The 20,136-nt window shown below is 39.9% G+C and overlaps 1 protein-coding gene across 1 annotated transcript in view; it reads right to left on the bottom strand.

The window, feature by feature from the left end:
* Positions 1–2,326: 2,326 nt before the first annotated feature.
* The window catches only part of LOC124265891 (sodium/myo-inositol cotransporter-like), a 35,132-nt gene continuing 17,322 nt past the window's right edge, over positions 2,327–20,136 (bottom strand). The window contains exons 8-15 of the mRNA XM_046700745.1: positions 18,614–18,828; positions 17,486–17,621; positions 16,940–17,047; positions 15,314–15,464; positions 14,254–14,422; positions 12,649–12,873; positions 4,843–5,060; positions 2,327–2,719 (exon numbers count right to left, since the gene is read on the bottom strand). Coding sequence (XP_046556701.1) covers positions 4,896–5,060; positions 12,649–12,873; positions 14,254–14,422; positions 15,314–15,464; positions 16,940–17,047; positions 17,486–17,621; positions 18,614–18,828 — 1,169 coding nt within the window. The 3' untranslated portion in view covers positions 2,327–2,719; positions 4,843–4,895. The remainder of the gene's footprint in view (positions 2,720–4,842; positions 5,061–12,648; positions 12,874–14,253; positions 14,423–15,313; positions 15,465–16,939; positions 17,048–17,485; positions 17,622–18,613; positions 18,829–20,136) is intronic.

Genomic DNA, 20,136 nt, shown 5'->3' with positions numbered 1-20,136 from the left:
TGATCGTGCTGCCACGAATGAGAGCACAGAAGATATCCGGTCAAACTGTACGGAACAGGTTGAGAGAGACTGGACTGAGAGCCAGGAGACCCGACGTCGGGACCATGCTACGTCATCACCATCGCGCTCAACGTCTCCGTTACCTAAAATTATCCACTTGGTTGTAGAGACATTCCTTCTTCTAAACTGTTGTAAAATTTCATGCACCAAAGTCTATTTGTGGACGAGTTATACATGTTTGAACATTTTCGCAACAGATTTCTGGCCTATGCTTTTCTTTTTTTGGATACTACATGTGTATTTATTCTGTTGGTATTGCAATTCATCGATAATAATTTCACTTCAAATATTCAATGAAATAAACATAGTACCGGAGTATCCATCGAGTTGCCATCATAGTCCCTTCATGGTTAAATCCCAACCTATTGTTTTTTCTGATCTACGAAAACTTCTTTGTCTATGTTCATTTTGAAAACAAAGGTGCTGATATGCCTGATTTCTTTCGGAGGAGCGGTGGGGCAGCCTGGTGGTTTGCGCCTTCGCTCGTCGAGTCAAAGATCCGGGTTTGATTCCCTACATGGGTACAGTGTGTGAAGCCAATTTCTGGTGTCCCCCGCCGTGATATTGCTAGAATATTGCTAAAAGCGGCGTAAAACTAAACTCACTCTCTCTTTCGGGGATTTGTCAACTGATAATTTCTTTGATCTCATACCCCATGTAATTTCAGTTCAACTCAGTACACTGCTAGGGTATCCGATTTTGTTTACATGATTCAACTAATACTTCTATTAAAGGCGGTACATAGAAGGTACAAAGGAGGCGGTACAAAGGTAGTACAAAGATGGCGAGAGTTCAGATGTTAGACAAAATACTCCACGTGTTATCACACACGTGTATCATAGCGTACAACAACTTGTACAACAACATGGGCAATAAATAGCTATACCTTACAAGATTTGTTGGTTCGTTGTTTAACGCCACACTCTGGAATATTCCAGCGGCGGTCTGTAAATAATCGAGTCTGGATCAGACAATCCAGTGATCAACAGCATGAGCTTCGTTCCACGCAAATGGGAACCGATGACATGTGTCAACCAAGTCAGCGAGCCTGACCACCCGATCCCGTTAGTCGCCTCTTACGACAAGCATGGGTTACTGAAGACCAATTCTAACCCGGATCTCTACACGGGTGATACCTACAACACAAGTCGTTGGTATTTCCTGTCTTTCAGCGAATACATTCTAACACACGTTTTTCAATCGTCAGGATATGAGCAGTATTCTGATACAACACAACAGTGAGTGAGTGAGTTAAGATTTAAAGTCACATCGGCAATATTTCAGCCATATCGTTACTAAAACAAGGTTTACATGTAAATTATAAAAAGCCTGTCAACGAAGGACAGTATAAACAACTAGAATATTACAATTATGAGTATAAAACTACGATGTAAATCTAAAATATGCTAACTAAAGAAGACATTACAATATAAAAACAGGCTATTGATTGCCAACATCTGAAGGTAGATCACAACACAACAGTTAAACTTCGGTAATCCGAAACCCAGAATACATTCCACTACACACGCTAAAATTTACTGCCAGTCAAAAAAAATGTTTTCACTAAAAATTGGTCTTGACCTAAAAATTACGAACTTTATCTGAACGTTACTGAGGTGCTAACAGTTAAATATTGCAAAATTCCAAAACACAAGACGAGGCGTGTGATATACATCACCATCGAGTAACCATGTTCTACGTTGTTACATTTAGTCATCATCAAATATGGGAGTCGGTGGGGTAGCCTAGTCGATAAAGCGTCCGCTCGTCACGCGGAAGACCCGGGTTCGATTCCTCTCATGGATACAATGTTTGAAGCCCATTTCTGGTGTCCCCCGCCGTTACATTGTTGTAATATTCATTTGCTAAAAGCGGCGTAAAACCATACTCACTCACTCATCAAACATGGAAATCTACATTGGCTAAAGCTCATCCAGAAAATTATGCTGTGATGCTACCCTCAGGAATAACGGTGTTTTACTTTATGAAAATATATAAAATTATTTCAAATACAAAAGAATAAATAACGACTTAAGTAGCCATCAAGCCGTCTACAATATGGACATAATATTCATAAATATCAAGTTCTTTACATGAAGAGAATTAAAATAAGTTATTGCAGGTGTAAAGAAAGTGATAAATAAATTCCTATGATCTCGCGATCGTGTTCGTACGATCCACACTGCTTTTAGCGCAAATTTCTTCCTTGAATATGCGAATGGTTTTGTGGCTTCGGTTCGCCAACCAATGGTCGATTAAAAATACTCGACATTGCAGGTCAGGGTATACACATTAACACTTCTGTCATATTCCTACGGTGGGCTAAAGCTACTGTTATTGGTACCGGTATGTGATATGGTACCATGATTCGTGAAATTTTGAAGGAATTGTTCATCTCCAGGTAAAAGACTTTCGGCACCTTCAGGGTAGAATTGCCCCGTGTGGAACACATGAACTGACCAGAATATGAACATGGCTACACCAACGGTGAGGATGCTCATGAGGCCGACTGTGAGGATTGTTTTCTCAAGCCTGGTCTGTTTGAGGGCTGCCAGGACCTGCAGGTGATCTTTGAGTGCTTGGTCATCATCTAGTTTGTCTTCGGAGTTGCTGATACCCAACAGGTAGTTAAACACTCTCCTGGTCATGCTCGGTGGATCTGAGGGATATAGTTATAATTGCATGATAATTTATTTGTCTGTGTTTTAAATACCTGTAAATGATCCAGTCGTTGACATGGTGAGCATCGTTCAGGTTGTATATGGGGCGGTGGGGTAGCCTAGTGGTTAAAGCGTTCGCCCGTCACGCTGAAGACCCGATTTCGATTTCCCTACATGGGTACAATGTGTGAAGCCCATTTGTGGTGTCCCCCGCCGTGATGTTGCTGGAATATTGCTAAAAGCGGCGTAAAACTAAACTCACTCACTCAGGTTGTAGAACACCCACCTGATCATGCTCGGTAGATCTGTGGGACATATTTACACTTGCATGATAAATTATTTGTTTGTTTAACTCCAACTCAGCAATATTCCAGCTATATGACGGCGATCTCGCAATATTCCAGCTATATGACGGCGATCTCGTTTGTCGCCTCTTTGAAAAAGACCAAATGTAAGATAAATCCAAGGGTGTTTACATTCAGCATACAACACGAGCTCAGTAGTCCCGTCAGATCAGAAACTGAATGGTTAAAGAAGGAGCATTATGTAACCTATAACTTGAAAACAATTTGTTTGGAAAAGGCTGCCGGAATAGACCTGAAATATAATTAAAGAGGTAAACAGCATTAACCTACCCATCACAAATGGCGTTGCCTCAAGACGCCGATTAGAGATTGAAAATATAAATTTGTCTTGATTTTACAGCCGCTTCTAGAAATGTTTTTGCCTTCGTTTGTTGGTGACACGCGTGTGATGCAAATACATCTTCTGATTGAATTTAAAACGGAATGTTTGAGCACTGGTACTTTTAGTTTGTAAATAGAAGAGAAGATGATGAAAACGGTCTGGAAAACAGACAAAAAGCATGAAAAACTCTAAAGGGTAATGGAATCATTTGCCTTTATATGAGATGGGACCCGTTTGGTTTGGATATTCGGATTCAAATGAGCCTTACCATCTCATACTTCCTGGCAAATGGCCATGTAAGGAGTTTATGATATATACTATACATACTTTTAGGTGCTTTTTTGTGTTGTCAACACCGATGTCATCCGTTTTTCTTTATTTCGGCTGCAGAATGCAACGTAAAGCTTTGGATTGTTTTCGCAGACACTTCGATCGACATTTGAACGGAAATAACTCTTGTAGGGTTAATAACTATGTTTTGCGGGACTTGTTATTTCAAATAATACCACTCTTTAGGATATATCTTTCAGTCCAATCTATTTCAACTTCATTGATAAAAAACAGCATATTCTCAAAATAAAAGTGGTTAATCCTCTGTGTCTCTAGTCCCCGTGACGTTGCTGGAATATTGTTAAAAGCGGTCTGAAACCATACTCACTCACTCATTCACAGTATCTCCGCACGTCGGTAAAATTACACTATTTCTCGTGGTTTTGCGATCTCCAGTTACGCGCCATTGATTTTTATATATACAATTTTTTACCGATTTGTCAAAAATCGAGATGAGAAAAAAGTACGAAACGGGAGATAACCCCACATTGTCAAAGTATTGAGTGAGTGAGTGAGTTTAGTTTTACGCCGCTTTTAGCAATATTTCAGCAATATCACGACGGGAGACACCAGAAATGAGCTTCACACCTATGTACCTATGTGGGGAATCGAACCCGGGTCTTCGGTGTGACGGGCGAACGCTTTAACCACTAGGCTACCCCACCGCCCGCCAAAGTATTGATATCGCCTACCCAACATTGAGGCTGGTTTGTGTGCCATATTCTCACTGGTACAATACACAGAGTGGTGTAGAACGTCAAAGACATAAATGAAACTTAAGGTAGGGAAACTTGAGCTCCGAGAACCATGGGAAAAGATGCAAGGGCCCAGTAAGTGTTTATTTACTGAACTGGTTGCCATGGAGATATGGAAGATGTTTTAACATAAACCGGCCTGGGTTGCAGTAGTGGTTTGTTTGTTAAGGCGTCCGCTTGTCATACCGAAGAACCCGGTTCGATACCCACATAGGTACAATGTGTAAATCCATTTCTGATGTCCCCCGCCGTGATATTGTTGGAATATTGCTTTAAGCGGCGTAAAATTAAAGTCACTAAACGCGAGCAAAGGATAAATATGTAGAATATATCCGTATTAATAGGATCACCTTTTGTCTTTACGCGAAGTAGACCATCAGCCTTCTCTCCCAGGTTTCCATCTTCAAAAAGTCGTTGAGCTATCAACATGGCCGTCCCCAGATTTAACGGTGTTGGGTTCGTGAATGTCTTCATCGCTCATTTTCTGCAGGTCGACTTCTGCATCTTCCCTGTCCTCACTGATCTGTCTGTCCCTGCTGTAGTAGCTCCACAATGTGGTGTTCTGCAGCTAATAAAACAAAAGAAAAGCCATCGTTTTATTCTGGGCTCGTTATCCATTTGCAGGCTCATGGAATCCTAGTTTCATTTTAGCGATATTCAGTGTGAATAAGGAGGTCGAGTAGGCTAAAGAGACAGGACCTTCATATTGGTGGTCGGCTTAAGCTTTACGACAACAGGCTCATAATATTATGTTCAAGCTACGACCTGCCTTAAAACCGTTCAGGTCCATGTTCATATTGATGTTGCTGGTAAAAAAAAAATATAGTTTGCGTTAACGTACCTTTTGATGTTGTTCAAGTTGGTGTCAGTGTAAAAACTTGCGCTTTGATAGTGTTCATGTTGATGTTGTAGTTATATGGTGGTTTATTTCAGAAAAGTAATATAGGTCATAGGCCCAGATTACACTTTGAGAATTACAGAGTGAGAAAATATGTTATAATGAAGACTGTCTCAGTAACATAGCTTGATATATATATGCTGATAAATGTTTTAAGATGCTTGCATTTGATGATTGCAGAAGCGTATTAATTTTTTGGATTGTTGGATATTCATAAAAGTGTAAAGGGATATACAGTCGCCGCAATGCTTGATATTTATTCCAAATAAGTAAGAAGTGATATTCATCTTCTATATATCTTCTTTGATTGTGTTCATGTTGATGTTGTAGTTAAAGACCCGTTAATATTCCAGAAGATTGTGTTCATGTTGATGTTGTAGTTAAACACCCGTTAATGTTCTAGAAGATTGTGTTCATGTTGATGTTGTAGTTAAACACCCGTTAATGTTCCAGAAGATTGTGTTCATGTTGATGTTGTAGTTAAACACCCGTTAATGTTCCAGATGATTGTGTTCATGTTGATGTTGTAGTTAAACACCCGTTAATGTTCCAGATGATTGTGTTCATGTTGATGTTGTAGTTAAACACCCGTTAATGTTCCAGAAGATTGTGTTCATGTTGATGTTGTAGTTAAAGACCCGTTAATGTTCCAGATGATTGTGTTCATGTTGATTGTGTTCATGTTCCAGATGATTGTTCAGTTGATGTTGTAGTTAAACACCCGTTAATGTTCCAGAAGATTGTGTATTGTAGGTTAAAGACCCGTTAATGTATGTCAGATGATTGTGTTCATGTTGATGTTGTAGTTAAAGACCCGTTAATGTGTCAGATGATTGTGTTCATGTTGATGTTGTAGTTAAACACCCGTTAATGTTCCAGAAGATTGTGTTCATGTTGATGTTGTAGTTAAACACCCGTTAATGTTCCAGAAGATTGTGTTCATGTTGATGTTGTAGTTAAAGACCCGTTAATGTTCCAGATGATTGTGTTCATGTTGATGTTGTAGTTAAACACCCGTTAATGTTCCAGAAGATTGTGTTCATGTTGATGTTGTAGTTAAACACCCGTTAATGTTCCAGAAGATTGTGTTCATGTTGATGTTGTAGTTAAACACCCGTTAATGTTCCAGAAGATTGTGTTCATGTTGATGTTGTAGTTAAACACCCGTTAATGTTCCAGAAGATTGTGTTCATGTTGATGTTGTAGTTAAACACCCGTTAATGTTCCAGAAGATTGTGTTCATGTTGATGTTGTAGTTAAACACCCGTTAATGTTCCAGAAGATTGTGTTCATGTTGATGTTGTAGTTAAACACCCGTTAATGTTCCAGAAGATTGTGTTCATGTTGATGTTGTAGTTAAACACCCGTTAATGTTCCAGATGATTGTGTTCATGTTGATGTTGTAGTTAAACACCCGTTAATGTTCCAGAAGATTGTGTTCATGTTGATGTTGTAGTTAAACACCCGTTAATGTTCCAGATGATTGTGTTCATGTTGATGTTGTAGTTAAACACCCGTTAATGTTCCAGAAGATTGTGTTCATGTTGATGTTGTAGTTAAAGACCCGTTAATGTTCCAGAAGATTGTGTTCATGTTGATGTTGTAGTTAAACACCCGTTAATGTTCCAGAAGATTGTGTTCATGTTGATGTTGTAGTTAAACACCCGTTAATGTTCCAGAAGATTGTGTTCATGTTGATGTTGTAGTTAAACACCCGTTAATGTTCCAGAAGATTGTGTTCATGTTGATGTTGTAGTTAAAGACCCGTTAATGTTCCAGATGATTGTGTTCATGTTGATGTTGTAGTTAAACACCCGTTAATGTTCCAGATGATTGTGTTCATGTTGATGTTGTAGTTAAACACCATGTTGATGTTGTAGTTAAAGACCCGTTAATGTTCCAGAAGATTGTGTTCATGTTGATGTTGTAGTTAAAAACACCCGTTAATGTTCCAGAAGATTGTGTTCATGTTGATGTTGTAGTTAAACACCCGTTAATGTTCCAGAAGATTGTGTTCATGTTGATGTTGTAGTTAAACACCCGTTAATGTTCCAGAAGATTGTGTTCATGTTGATGCTTGTAGTTAAACACCCGTTAATGTTCCAGATGATTGTGTTCATGTTGATGTTGTAGTTAAACACCCGTTAATGTTCCAGAAGATTGTGTTCATGTTGATGTTGTAGTTAAACACCCGTTAATGTTCCAGATGATTGTGTTCATGTTGATGTTGTAGTTAAACACCCGTTAATGTTCCAGATGATTGTGTTCATGTTGATGTTGTAGTTAAACACCCGTTAATGTTCCAGAAGATTGTGTGTTCATGTTGATGTTGTAGTTAAACAAGACCGTTAATGTTCCAGAAGATTGATTGTGTTCATGTTGATGTTGTATGTTGTAAAAGACCCGTTAATGTTCCAGAAGATTGTGTTCATGTTGATGTTGTAGTTAAAGACCCGTTAATGTTCCAGAAGATTGTGTTCATGTTGATGTTGTAGTTAAACACCCGTTAATGTTCCAGAAGATTGTGTTCATGTTGATGTTGTAGTTAAACACCCGTTAATGTTCCAGAAGATTGTGTTCATGTTGATGTTGTAGTTAAACACCCGTTAATGTTCCAGATGATTGATTGATGTTGTAGTTAAACACCCGTGTTCCAGAAGATTGTGTTCATGTTGATGTTGTAGTTAAACACCCGTTAATGTTCCAGAAGATTGTGTTCATGTTGATGTTGTAGTTAAACACCCGTTAATGTTCCAGAAGATTGTGTTCATGTTGATGTTGTGGTTAAAGTAACACCCGTTAATGTTCCAGAAGATTGTGTTCATGTTGATGTTGTAGTTAAACACCCGTTAATGTTCCAGAAGATTGTGTTCATGTTGATGTTGTAGTTAAAGACCCGTTAATGTTCCATGTTGATGTTGTAGTTAAACACCCGAGAAGATTGTGTTCATGTTGATGTTGTAGTTAAACACCCGTTAATGTTCCAGAAGATTGTGTTCATGTTGATGTTGTAGTTAAACACCCGTTAATGTTCCAGATGATTGTGTTCATGTTGATGTTGTAGTTAAACACCCGTTAATGTTCCAGAAGATTGTGTTCATGTTGATGTTGTAGTTAAACACCCGTTAATGTTCCAGAAGATTGTGTTCATGATGTTGTAGTTAAACACCCGAATTTCCAGATGATTGTGTTCATGTTGATGTTGTAGTTAAACACCCGTTAATGTTCCAGATGATTGTGTTCATGTTGATGTTGTAGTTAAACACCCGTTAATGTTCCAGATGATTGTGTTCATGTTGATGTTGTAGTTAAACACCCGTTAATGTTCCAGAAGATTGTGTTCATGTTGATGTTGTAGTTAAACACCCGTTAATGTTCCAGATGATTGTGTTCATGTTGATGTTGTAGTTAAACACCCGTTAATGTTCCAGAAGATTGTGTTCATGTTGATGTTGTAGTTAAACACCCGTTAATGTTCCAGATGATTGTGTTCATGTTGATGTTGTAGTTAAACACCCGTTAATGTTCCAGAAGATTGATTGTGTTCATGTTGATGTTGTAGTTAAACCCGTTACCAGAAGATTGTGTTCATGTTGATGTTGTAGTTAAACACCCGTTAATGTTCAGATGATTGTGTTCATGTTGATGTTGTAGTTAAACACCCGTTAATGTTCCAGAAGATTGTTCATGTGTTCATGTTAATGTTCCATGTTGTGTTGTAGTTAAACACCCGTTAATGTTCCAGAAGATTGTGTTCATGTTGATGTTGTAGTTAAACACCCGTTAATGTTCCAGAAGATTGTGTTCATGTTGATGTTGTAGTTAAACACCCGTTAATGTTCCAGATGATTGTGTTCATGTTGATGTTGTAGTTAAACACCCGTTAATGTTCCAGATGATTGTGTTCATGTTGATGTTGTAGTTAAAACACCCGTTAATGTTCCAGAAGATTGTGTTCATGTTGATGCTGTTGATGTTGTAGTTAAACACCCGTTAATGTTCCAGATGATTGTGTTCATTTGATGTTCCCCGTTAATGTTCCAAGATTGTGTTCATGTTGATGTTGTAGTTAAACACCCGTTAATGTTTGAAGATTGTGTTCATGTTGATGTTGTAGTTAAACACCCGTTAATGTTCCAGAAGATTGATTGATGTTCATGTTGATGTGTGTAGTTAAACACCCGTTAATGTTCCAGATGATTGTGTTCATGTTGATGTTGTAGTTAAACACCCGTTAATGTTCCAGAAGATTGTGTTCATGTTGATGCAGTAGTTAAACACCCGTTTATGTTCCAGATGATTGTGTTCATGTTGATGTTGTAGTTAAACACCCGTTAATGTTCCAGAAGATTGTGTTCATGTTGATGTTGTTGTGTTCATGTTAAACACCCAGAAGATTGTTAATGTGATCCAGAGAGATTGTGTTCATGTTGATGTTGTAGTTAAACACCCGTTAATGTTCCAGAAGATTGTGTTCATGTTGATGTTGTATGTTAGTTAAACACCGTTAATGTTCCAGAAGATTGTGTTCATGTTGATGTTGTAGTTAAACACCCGTTAATGTTCCAGAAGATTGTGTTCATGTTGATGTTGTAGTTAAAACACCCGTTAATGTTCCAGATGATTGTGTTCATGTAATGATGTTGTGTTCATGTTGATGTTGTAGTTAAACACCCGTTAATGTTCCAGATGATTGTGTTCATGTTGATGTTGTAGTTAAACAACCCGTTAATGTTCCAGATGATTGTGTTCATGTTGATGTTGTAGTTAAACACCCGTTAATGTTCCAGATGATTGTGTTCATGTTGATGTTGTAGTTAAACACCCGTTAATGTTCCAGAAGATTGTGTTCATGTTGATGTTGTAGTTAAACACCCGTTAATGTTCCAGATTGTGTTCAGATTGTGTTCATGTTGATGTTGTAGTTAAACACCCGTTAATGTTCCAGAAGATTGTGTTCATGTTGATGTTGTAGTTAAACACCCGTTAATGTTTCAGATGATTGTGTTCATGTTGATGTTGTAGTTAAACACCCGTTAATGTTCCAGAAGATTGTGTTCATGTTGATGTTGTAGTTAAACACCCGTTAATGTTCCAGATGATTGATTGTGTTGTTCATGTTGATGTTGTTGAGTTAAAAGACCCGTTAATGTTCCAGAAGATTGTGTTCATGTTGATGTTGTAGTTAAACACCCGTTAATGTTCCAGAAGATTGTGTTCATGTTGATGTTGTAGTTAAACACCCGTTAATGTTCCAGAAGATTGTGTTCATGTTGATGTTGTAGTTAAACACCCGTTAATGTTCCAGAAGATTGTGTTCATGTTGATGTTGTAGTTAAACACCCGTTAATGTTCAGAAGATTGTGTTCATGTTGTTGATGTTGTTAAAGACCCGTTAAACACCCGTTGTGTTCATGTTGATGTTGTAGTTAAACACCCGTTAATGTTCCAGAGTTGTGTTCATGATGTGTTCATGTTGATGTTGTAGTTAAACACCCGTTAATGTTCCAGAAGATTGTGTTCATGTTGATGTTGTAGTTAAACACCCGTTAATGTTCCAGATTAATGTGTCCCCGTTAATGTTCCAGATTGTGTTCATGTTGATGTTGTAGTTAAACACCCGTTAATGTTCCAGATGATTGTGTTCATGTTGATGTTGTAGTTAAAAGACCCGTTAATGTTCCAGAATGATTGTGTTCATGTTGATGTTGTAGTTAAAGACCCGTTAATGTTCCAGAAGATTGTGTTCATGTTGATGTTGTAGTTAAACACCCGTTAATGTTCCAGATGATTGTGTTCATGTTGATGTTGTAGTTAAACACCCGTTAATGTTCCAGAAGATTGTGTTCATGTTGATGTTGTAGTTAAACACCCGTTAATGTTCAGAAGATTGTGTTCATGTTGATGTTGTAGTTAAACACCCGTTAATGTTCCAGAAGATTGTGTTCATGTTGATGTTGTAGTTAAACACCCGTTAATGTTCCAGAAGATTGTGTTCATGTTGATGTTGTAGTTAAACACCCGTTAATGTTCCAGAAGATTGTGTTCATGTTGATGTTGTAGTTAAACACCCGTTAATGTTCCAGAAGATTGTGTTCATGTTGATGTTGTAGTTAAAGACCCGTTAATGTGTCAGATGATTGTGTTCATGTTGATGTTGTAGTTAAACACCCGTTAATGTTCCATAAGATTGTGTTCATGTTGATGTTGTAGTTAAACACCCGTTAATGTTTCAGAAGATTGTGTTCATGTTGATGTTGTAGTTAAAGACCCGTTAATGTGTCAGATGATTGTGTTCATGTTGATGTTGTAGTTAAACACCCGTTAATGTTCCATAAGATTGTGTTCATGTTGATGTTGTAGTTAAACACCCGTTAATGTTTCCGTTAATGTTTCAGAAGATTGTGTTCATGTTGATGTTGTAGTTAAACACCCGTTAATGTTCCAGATGATTGTGTTCATGTTGATGTTGTAGTTAAACACCCGTTAATGTTCCAGAAGATTGTGTTCATGTTGATGTTGTAGTTAAACACCCGTTAATGTGTCAGATGATTGTGTTCATGTTGATGTTGTAGTTAAACACCCGTTAATGTTCCAGAAGATTGTGTTCATGTTGATGTTGTAGTTAAAGACCCGTTAATGTTCCAGAAGATTGTGTTCATGTTGATGTTGTAGTTAAACACCCGTTAATGTTCCAGATGATTGTGTTCATGTTGATGTTGTAGTTAAAGACCCGTTAATGTTCACGAAGACTGTGTTCATGTTGATGTGGTAGTTAAACACCCGTTAACGTGCCAGATGATTGTGCTCATGTTCATGCTGTTATTACAACTTCTGCTAATGTTTCAGTTGATACTGCTCATGTTGAAGTTGGCGTTAAAACATCGTTAATGTGCCAGAAGATTGTGTTCATGTTCATGCTGTTATTACAACTTCTGCTAATGTTTCAGTTGATACTGCTCATATTGAAGTTGGCGTTAAAACATCGTTAATGTGCCAGATGATTGTGTTCATGTTGATGTTAGTCAGTGTAAAAGATCGCGTTAATTTTCTAGTTGACTGTGTTCATGTTGTTCGTCCTTAATGCCAAGGCCTCTTGAAAATGAAGATTTGAAAAAGATTTTAATGAATACGCATCACAAGGGTAAATGCTCTGAATTGATGATGACTGCCAAATCACAGTCGAGATTCTTTGCTAAAGGTGAACATTAAAATTACTTGAATGGTTCGGGAGAGTTGAAAAGTTCTGTGAACTCACGTATTTCTCTGGTGGAGGCTTCGTCAAGTAGCTGATGACAAGAGCTATCAGGCCGGTGGACAGGAAGAGGAACAGGGCGAAGTACATGTAGTGAATGTTCCTCACAAGTGCAGGCATCGTCGTGGTGGATGACGCTCCACAGTAGCCTTCCCCCTGGAAAGACAAAACCAGAACCAGACGCACCACCCCGACCAGGAAGGCATACATCAGAGACCAGAACACTCCCTGCAAAAATCAGTACCAAATATAAGCGTCATCACAGTTTAGAAACGTGGGGGTTGTGGGGTAGCTTAGTGGTTAAAGCGTTCGTTCGTCACGCTGAAGACCCGGGTTCGATTCCCCACTTACATTGCGTTTCTTTGATTATCTATATGTTCAATTTTCTACAGTTTTGTAGGGGTGGTAGGGTAGCCTCATGGTTAAAGCGTTCGCTAGTCACGCCGAAAACCCGGGTTCGATTTCTTACATGGGTACAATGGGTACCATTTCTGGTGTCCCCCGCCGTGATATTGCTGGAATATTGGTAAAGGCGGCGTAAAACTAAACTCACTCACTCAGAAACGTGGATATGTGTATCATGCCTTGTGGCTCATCTGTTCCAACTGAATTTGAGGATGAAAGTGGCAATACTGTAATACTTTCCTCGACAAATTTCTTTGGAAGTGAGTGAGTGTAGTTTTACGCCGCTTTTAGCAGTATTCCAGCAATATTACCACGGGGGACACCAGAAATGGGCTTCACACATTGTACCCAGGCAGCTAATCGAACCCGGGTCTTTGACGTGACGAGCGAACACTTTAACCACAAGGCTACCCCACTTTCCCAATATTTCTATTAAACATATAGGGGACAGAACTCTTACATTGATGAGTTATTGTAATGATACGGCGACAGCAGTGGTCATTAAACCACCATTAAACAGCAATGACACCTGGGGTGGGCTATGGTGTTATGACCTATAAACTTCGGCCTCCGGGGAACCATTGACCTCATGGGTCTGTAGGGAATATGAAGGTCCTGTAAAGTAATGACATTGTGTAGTGTGCTGTGGTGTAAGATTTGATAATCTTTATATTTATAGGTCCCTTTATATTTCTTAATTCTGAACTTTCTACGGGTTCGCGACAATTGAAAACTGTTCGTGAAGCACACACGGGTGTCAAATTGTTGGTTTTGATATGTAAATCAACTAGTGAATACAGACAAACATCGTTGTGTCAAACACAAGTCCGGTCCTAAAGCGTTAATTATCTCGTCATGATTTTGTGGTTTTGTAGAACCTCGGATACCGGTAAAATATGTCCAATAAAATGTAATAAACTCTACTTAGTGACAAGTGTAAAAGGAATACATGCACGTCGCACTGTAATGTTAATGCACCTCACCCATCTCATTCTGAAATAGGGCGGTGGGGTAGCCTAGTGGTTAAAGCGTTCGTCACGCCGAAGACCCGGGTTCGGTTCCCCAGATGGACACAATATGTGAAGCCCATTTCTGGTGTCCCCCGCGGTGATATTGCTGGAATATTGCTAAAAGCGGCGTAAAACCCAACTCACTCACTCACTCACTCTGAAACGGCAACAGTTAAATCGTGAAACACCGAACCTTTTCGTTGACCCGGGGTACCAGCACTGCCAGTAGAAACACAGCGGCGAAGGGTGGTGCCAAGTAGTTGGTTATCTCGTTGATGTAGATGAACACTTGACCTCTCTGGGTTTCCTTGATGACAGGAACCCACGCTATGGACACAGCAACCATCACCACGATGAACAACCTGCAACAACAACAGTGAGTGGTTTTAAACCGTTTTAAGTAATATTCTAGTAATATCACGCGAAGGACACAAGAAAGTGGAATGTCATATTCAGATGAACAGATGAGCCACATGGCATGATACACATATCCACGTTTGTGAGTGAGTGAGTTTAGTTTTACGCCGCTTTTAGCAATATTCCAGTAATATCACGGCGGGGGACACCAGATATGGGCTTCACACATTGCACCCATGTAAGAAATCGAACCCGGGTTTTCGGCGTGACTAGCGAACGCTTTAACCATGAGGCTACCCTACCACCCCTACAAAACTGTAGAAAATTGAACATATAGATAGCAAAGAAACGCAATGTAAGTATACTGGAAAGAAACTATAATCGATCGTCGCAGTAGGTTCAATCAGTCCATGCTTTAAAATAGTTGAATAATCCGTGGAAATCAGTGGGAGTAGCTGAGTTAGTTTTTGAAAATGTGTTTACAATGAAAAGAAGACCCTGTGAGAAGGGAGACTCCCTTCCTGAACTTCCCGGAAATCAACGCTTGCTTTGTGTAGGATCCGGACTATGGCCTTATAGAATGGGCTGAGTGGAAGGGAAAATACTGATCTGAGACTGTGACACAGACTAAAGGAGAAGTGGAGTGTTCTTGTAGACACGTTCAAACATTATTGCACAACATTTTCCCGACAAATCAGAGGCTGAAGATTGACTATTATTGTCAGGGATCTGAATCAACAGATCCCCTACTTACGTTAATATAGAATGCATTGGGTTAATATTTTTACCTGACACAAAACCAAATTTACAACAAACATGTCACCATATTGTTCAGTTTTGATCCTAAAGGGAGCGCCAAGTACATATCGTATCCAAAATATTAAATGGACAAGCACCTGCCAACAATCATCTGTTCTGTAACCGAGGCCGCCTTTCTGATCCGCTTCCATATATCAATGGTGAACAACGTACTTGCGCTGTTGAAGATTGAGTCGAGGTCACTCATGAGGGCTGCTACTATCACAGCCATCATCAGCCCCCGGGCACCTGTGTGGAGACAAGATGATAAAAGTCATGCATAGACTGACAAGATAGACGTCATCAGCCCCGGGCACCTGTGTGGAGACAAGATGATAAAAGTCATGCATAGACTGACAAGATAGACGTCATCAGGCCTCGGACACCTGTGTGGAGACAAGATGATAAAAGTCATGCATAGATTGACAAGGTAGACGTCACCTTTACACCTGTGTGGAGACAAGATGATAAAAGTCATGCATAGACTGACAAGATAGACGTCATCAGGCCTCGGACACCTGTGATAAAGTCATGCATGACTGACAAGATGGACAAGATGATGATAAAAGTCATGCATAGATTGACAAGGTAGACGTCACCCCCGCACCTGTGTGGAGACAAGATGATAAAAGTCATGCATAGACTGACAAGATAGATGTCATCAGCCCCCGGGCACCTGTGTGGAGACAAGATGATAAAAGTCATGCATAGACTGACAAGATAGACGTCATCAGGCCTCGGGCACCTGTGTGGAGACAAGATGATAAAAGTCATGCATAGACTGACAAGATAAGGGAGACAAGATGATGTCATCAGCCCCCGGGCACCTGTGTGGAGACAAGATGATAAAAGTCATGCATAGACTGACAAGATAGACGTCATCAGCCCTCGGGCACCTGTGTGGAGACAAGATGATAAAAGTCATGCATAGACTGACAAGATAGACGTCATCAGCCCTCGGGCACCTGTGTGGAGACAAGATGATAAAAGTCATGCATAGACTGACAAGATAGACGTCATCAGCCCCCGGGCACCTGTGTGGAGACAAGATGATAAAGTCATGCATAGACTGACAAGATGATACGTCATCTGACAGGCCATCAGGGCACCTGTGTGGAGACACAAGATGATAAAAGTCATGCATAGACTGACAAGATAGATGCCATCAGCCACCGGGCACCTGTGTGGAGACAAGATGATAAAAGTCATGCATAGACTTTGAAAAATAGACGTCAAAGACCCTGGACACCTGTGTGGAGACGAGATGATAAAAGTCATACATGGACTGACAAGATAGACGTCATTAGTCCTCGGGCACCTGTGTGGAGACAAGATGATAAAAGTCATGCATAGATTGACAAGGTAGACGTCATCAGTCCTCGGACACCTGTGTGGAGACAAGATGATAAAAGTCATGCATAGACTGACAAAATAGACGTCATCAGTCCTCGGACACCTGTGTGGAGACAATAGGAGAGACATCCTCACGTACAGACAGGCAGTGTCACGTAGCACGTCACGTAGTGACGATGACGTTTTGCATACCACGTTGATTTGTTTTCGAATTTGTAAATGCTATCGAACATTCAGCTTCTCACGTCAGTTCTAAACCTATTCAATTACTACGTTTAACCAAGTATCAGAAAACCAACATTAACATCTTTATTGAATAAACGTAGTTTTACCCCTCTCTCATGACACTATTAGAACACTGTAAAACTTACCATTAGGCATAAGCCCCAGGACCAGTCTTGGGTAAGCGATGTTGGAACAGCCTGCTCTGCTCTGACACACCGACATACAGTAGTCTGGGTTGGTGCAAGCAACATCATCTACATATACAGATAACATTTCAAAGGCTGTATCAACCAATAGCAGTAGGGGTATTTCATTGAACGCAGAACAACTTACAGACACCCTACCACCATATTAAGAACAGAATAAATACAAAATTACCTGGTCAATATCCCATGTTGTAACAGGTCATCCATAAATCCCACCTTGTCTTCAGTCTTTAATATGTGTTCAGTAGGGAATCGATCTAAGTGAGTGAGTGAGTATGGTAGAGTTCGATTCTCCACATGCATATAATGTGTTAAGCCCGCCTCTGGTGTCCTCCGCAGTGATATTGCTGGAATATTGCTAAAGCGGCATAAAACCATACTCACTCACTCATTCACTCAGTTGACCACTTTCTTAAAGGCGTTGTGTATTCGATGGTTAACTCTGCTAAGTGAACAGGGGAATCAATGTGCATTAAGTTAGCTCACCTGGATACAAAACCCTGCTGATCATCCCCGGCATCACCATGAAGAAGAGAGGAAGTACCTTGATGACGCCCGCCATCAATGTGGCCCCCTGAGCATGCGATATGCTTTTGGCCGCCAGGGCGCGCTGAACGATGACCTAGGCAACAGTCATGCAATAATGTCAATTGACGTCGTTCATGCTTATCATTTGCATCCCTAAGCCCCAAATATTCCTCCAAAATATAAAATATGTTTCAGTGTCACTTGTAACAGAAGCGATGCATTTCTAAGCCCCAAATATTCCTCCAAAATATAAAATATGTTTCACGAGTCAACGTGTCACTTGTAACAGAAGTAATGCATAAAAAAACCCATTGTCTCTCATATATATCAAGGTGTACCATCTTAATGTGGGAGGAACCGCCGCCATATAGCTGGAATATTGCTGAGTGCTGCGTAAAACTAAACTCACTCACTCACTAATGTGGGAGGAAAAGGCCTACCAGAAACGAAAGTCTTCGAGTTCCAGGGGATGTAATTAATCTCACAAAGCTGGAACTTGAAACCTGAAGGAACTGGTGGAAGGCACCACCAGGAGGTGAGCCTGCGACTTAAGTTGATTCATAGTAACATTGATGTGAGGCAGGTCTCAGACGTTAACACGTTGGTTAAACCGTGAAGATCCGGGTTAGAATGAACCTTCAGTAACCCATGGATGCCTGTCGTAAGAGGCGACTAACGGGATCGGGTGGACAGGCTCGCTGACTTGGTTGACACATGTCATCGTTTCCCAATTGCATAGATCGATGCCCTTGCTGTTGATCACTGGATTGTCTGGTATAGACTCGATTATTTACAGACCGTCGCCATATAGCTTGAATATTGCTGAGTGTGGTTTAACTGACGCAGTTGTTCCATAAAAACATAATCGGGTCGAAACGATTTCAACCGACGAACACAGGTCTCTAGCGTCCCCAGCGACGCAATTACGTCGCGGCAGTCGACTTCCCCCAACCCATGCCCTCCCGAGCGACGAGAAGTTGTCGTTCGGGAAAGAAAGCAGCTGTTTTCATTAACCGTCCTGAATTCATGTCCTTTTAAAACACTGTGAAATATTGTATATGTCTGAACTGCCATCCTCTAAGTTACCTGGTCGGTACACCAGTACCAGATGGAACCTGGTGTCTGTCCAATAAGGAAGCCGAGCCATGGCATATAGTCATCTGTTGCCCCACGCAACATGCGGAACGCCTGTTTGTCTGGATGATGACAGGTGGTACCAGGCACAATGGCACTCACGTTGGTTGGAACAGCCTGGGGATACTTCTCCAGAAGCCCCGAGAACCCACCGATTTCATAGAACCCTGACGAAAGACATGCACGAGACAAGTTCATATGATAGCTAAATGAGGGTTTAAAGTTTCCAAAATGTAACCAAACGGCTTTCGGAAATATGTTTTTTTAAATCCCACATACGGTATACTTCTAGTTGAACGTTATCTCGAGCAATACTGGCTCGTGGTCTGAAAGATTATGCGTTCGTCAAGGTATATCATTTTTGAAGAGCATACACCATGCTTTCTACCTGCATTGTACATGAAGTTCAATTTGTAAAACTAGCGTTCTTTTTCTATTAACAAATACTAGGTTTACTAAAAGAATGCTCCTGAAAAAACCACGAATGTTTCTCTTGTCACTTGGAATTTACTCTCATATACAGTATTCCTAGAAATTATTGAGATGTTTCCTAATGCTGATAATAGAATATTAAAACAGGTGTTACATTATGTAGCAAGGTACTCAATATGGGAGGCAACTCTTGTAGGCTTGAGAATGAACGTTACTACACCAATAGTTATCTCCCCTGGTTCAGCAGATGGCTTCCTTTGTTGACATGGCAGATTTGACAGCAGAAGGGAAAAGAAAGCTGGTTCTAGATGATTTTGAAAGGGTTGTGACAAATGCAAAAGAGTTAGCTGGTAGACATGACATTCCTCTGTCTACAGTATACAGAAATTTGAAGAATATTCAGTCAGGAGTTGGGATTGAGCACAAGACAGGGTCAGGGAGGCCAAGGTAATTCAGTACTACGGATCGCCGGCGACTTGGTCAGATTGTGAGTAGGGGAAAATTGAAAAGCGTTGAGAATATCAGAAATGATAATAGAAGGACTTAGAAACATTGAGGATCTAAGAAAGAAGTGGTCGAATATTGGGATACGCTGTCACACGATTTCCTTCAAACTTTGATCGGTATATAGTGTACCTAGGCGCATTTAGTCGTGTATTGGCAAGGAGGTCTCACAAAGTACTGAAAAGACATTTAGATTGTAAGAGAATCATATCTCAACACATTCATTAGTAAAACTTCTATAGTTTATATACAAATGTACATGTATTAGATATTTGCCGAAACAACTTTCTCAATAACTTTTGGGAATACTATATGTCTTCTGTAGAGAATAGGAAAATATACCGAGAATATGTTTAAAAATATTCAAGAAACTTATTCAACGAGGCCATAAAAAATGATTAATAATACTATTACTGATTGTTAAGATTTGCCAATAAATTGAAAGGATTTGACACTTCGTATCCTACCATTTGAATCACTTTCTGTCCCTTTCCCAGATGACTCAGATAATTCATACATAAAATGCGTTAATACTTTGC

The sequence above is a fragment of the Haliotis rubra genome, unplaced genomic scaffold, assembly GCF_003918875.1.
Source record: "Haliotis rubra isolate DU_JTF1 unplaced genomic scaffold, ASM391887v1 Scf122, whole genome shotgun sequence".
NCBI classification, from domain to species: domain Eukaryota; kingdom Metazoa; phylum Mollusca; class Gastropoda; order Lepetellida; family Haliotidae; genus Haliotis; species Haliotis rubra.
The sequence above is the reverse complement of the archived record's forward strand: the minus strand, read 5'-3'. Positions and strand labels throughout refer to the sequence as shown.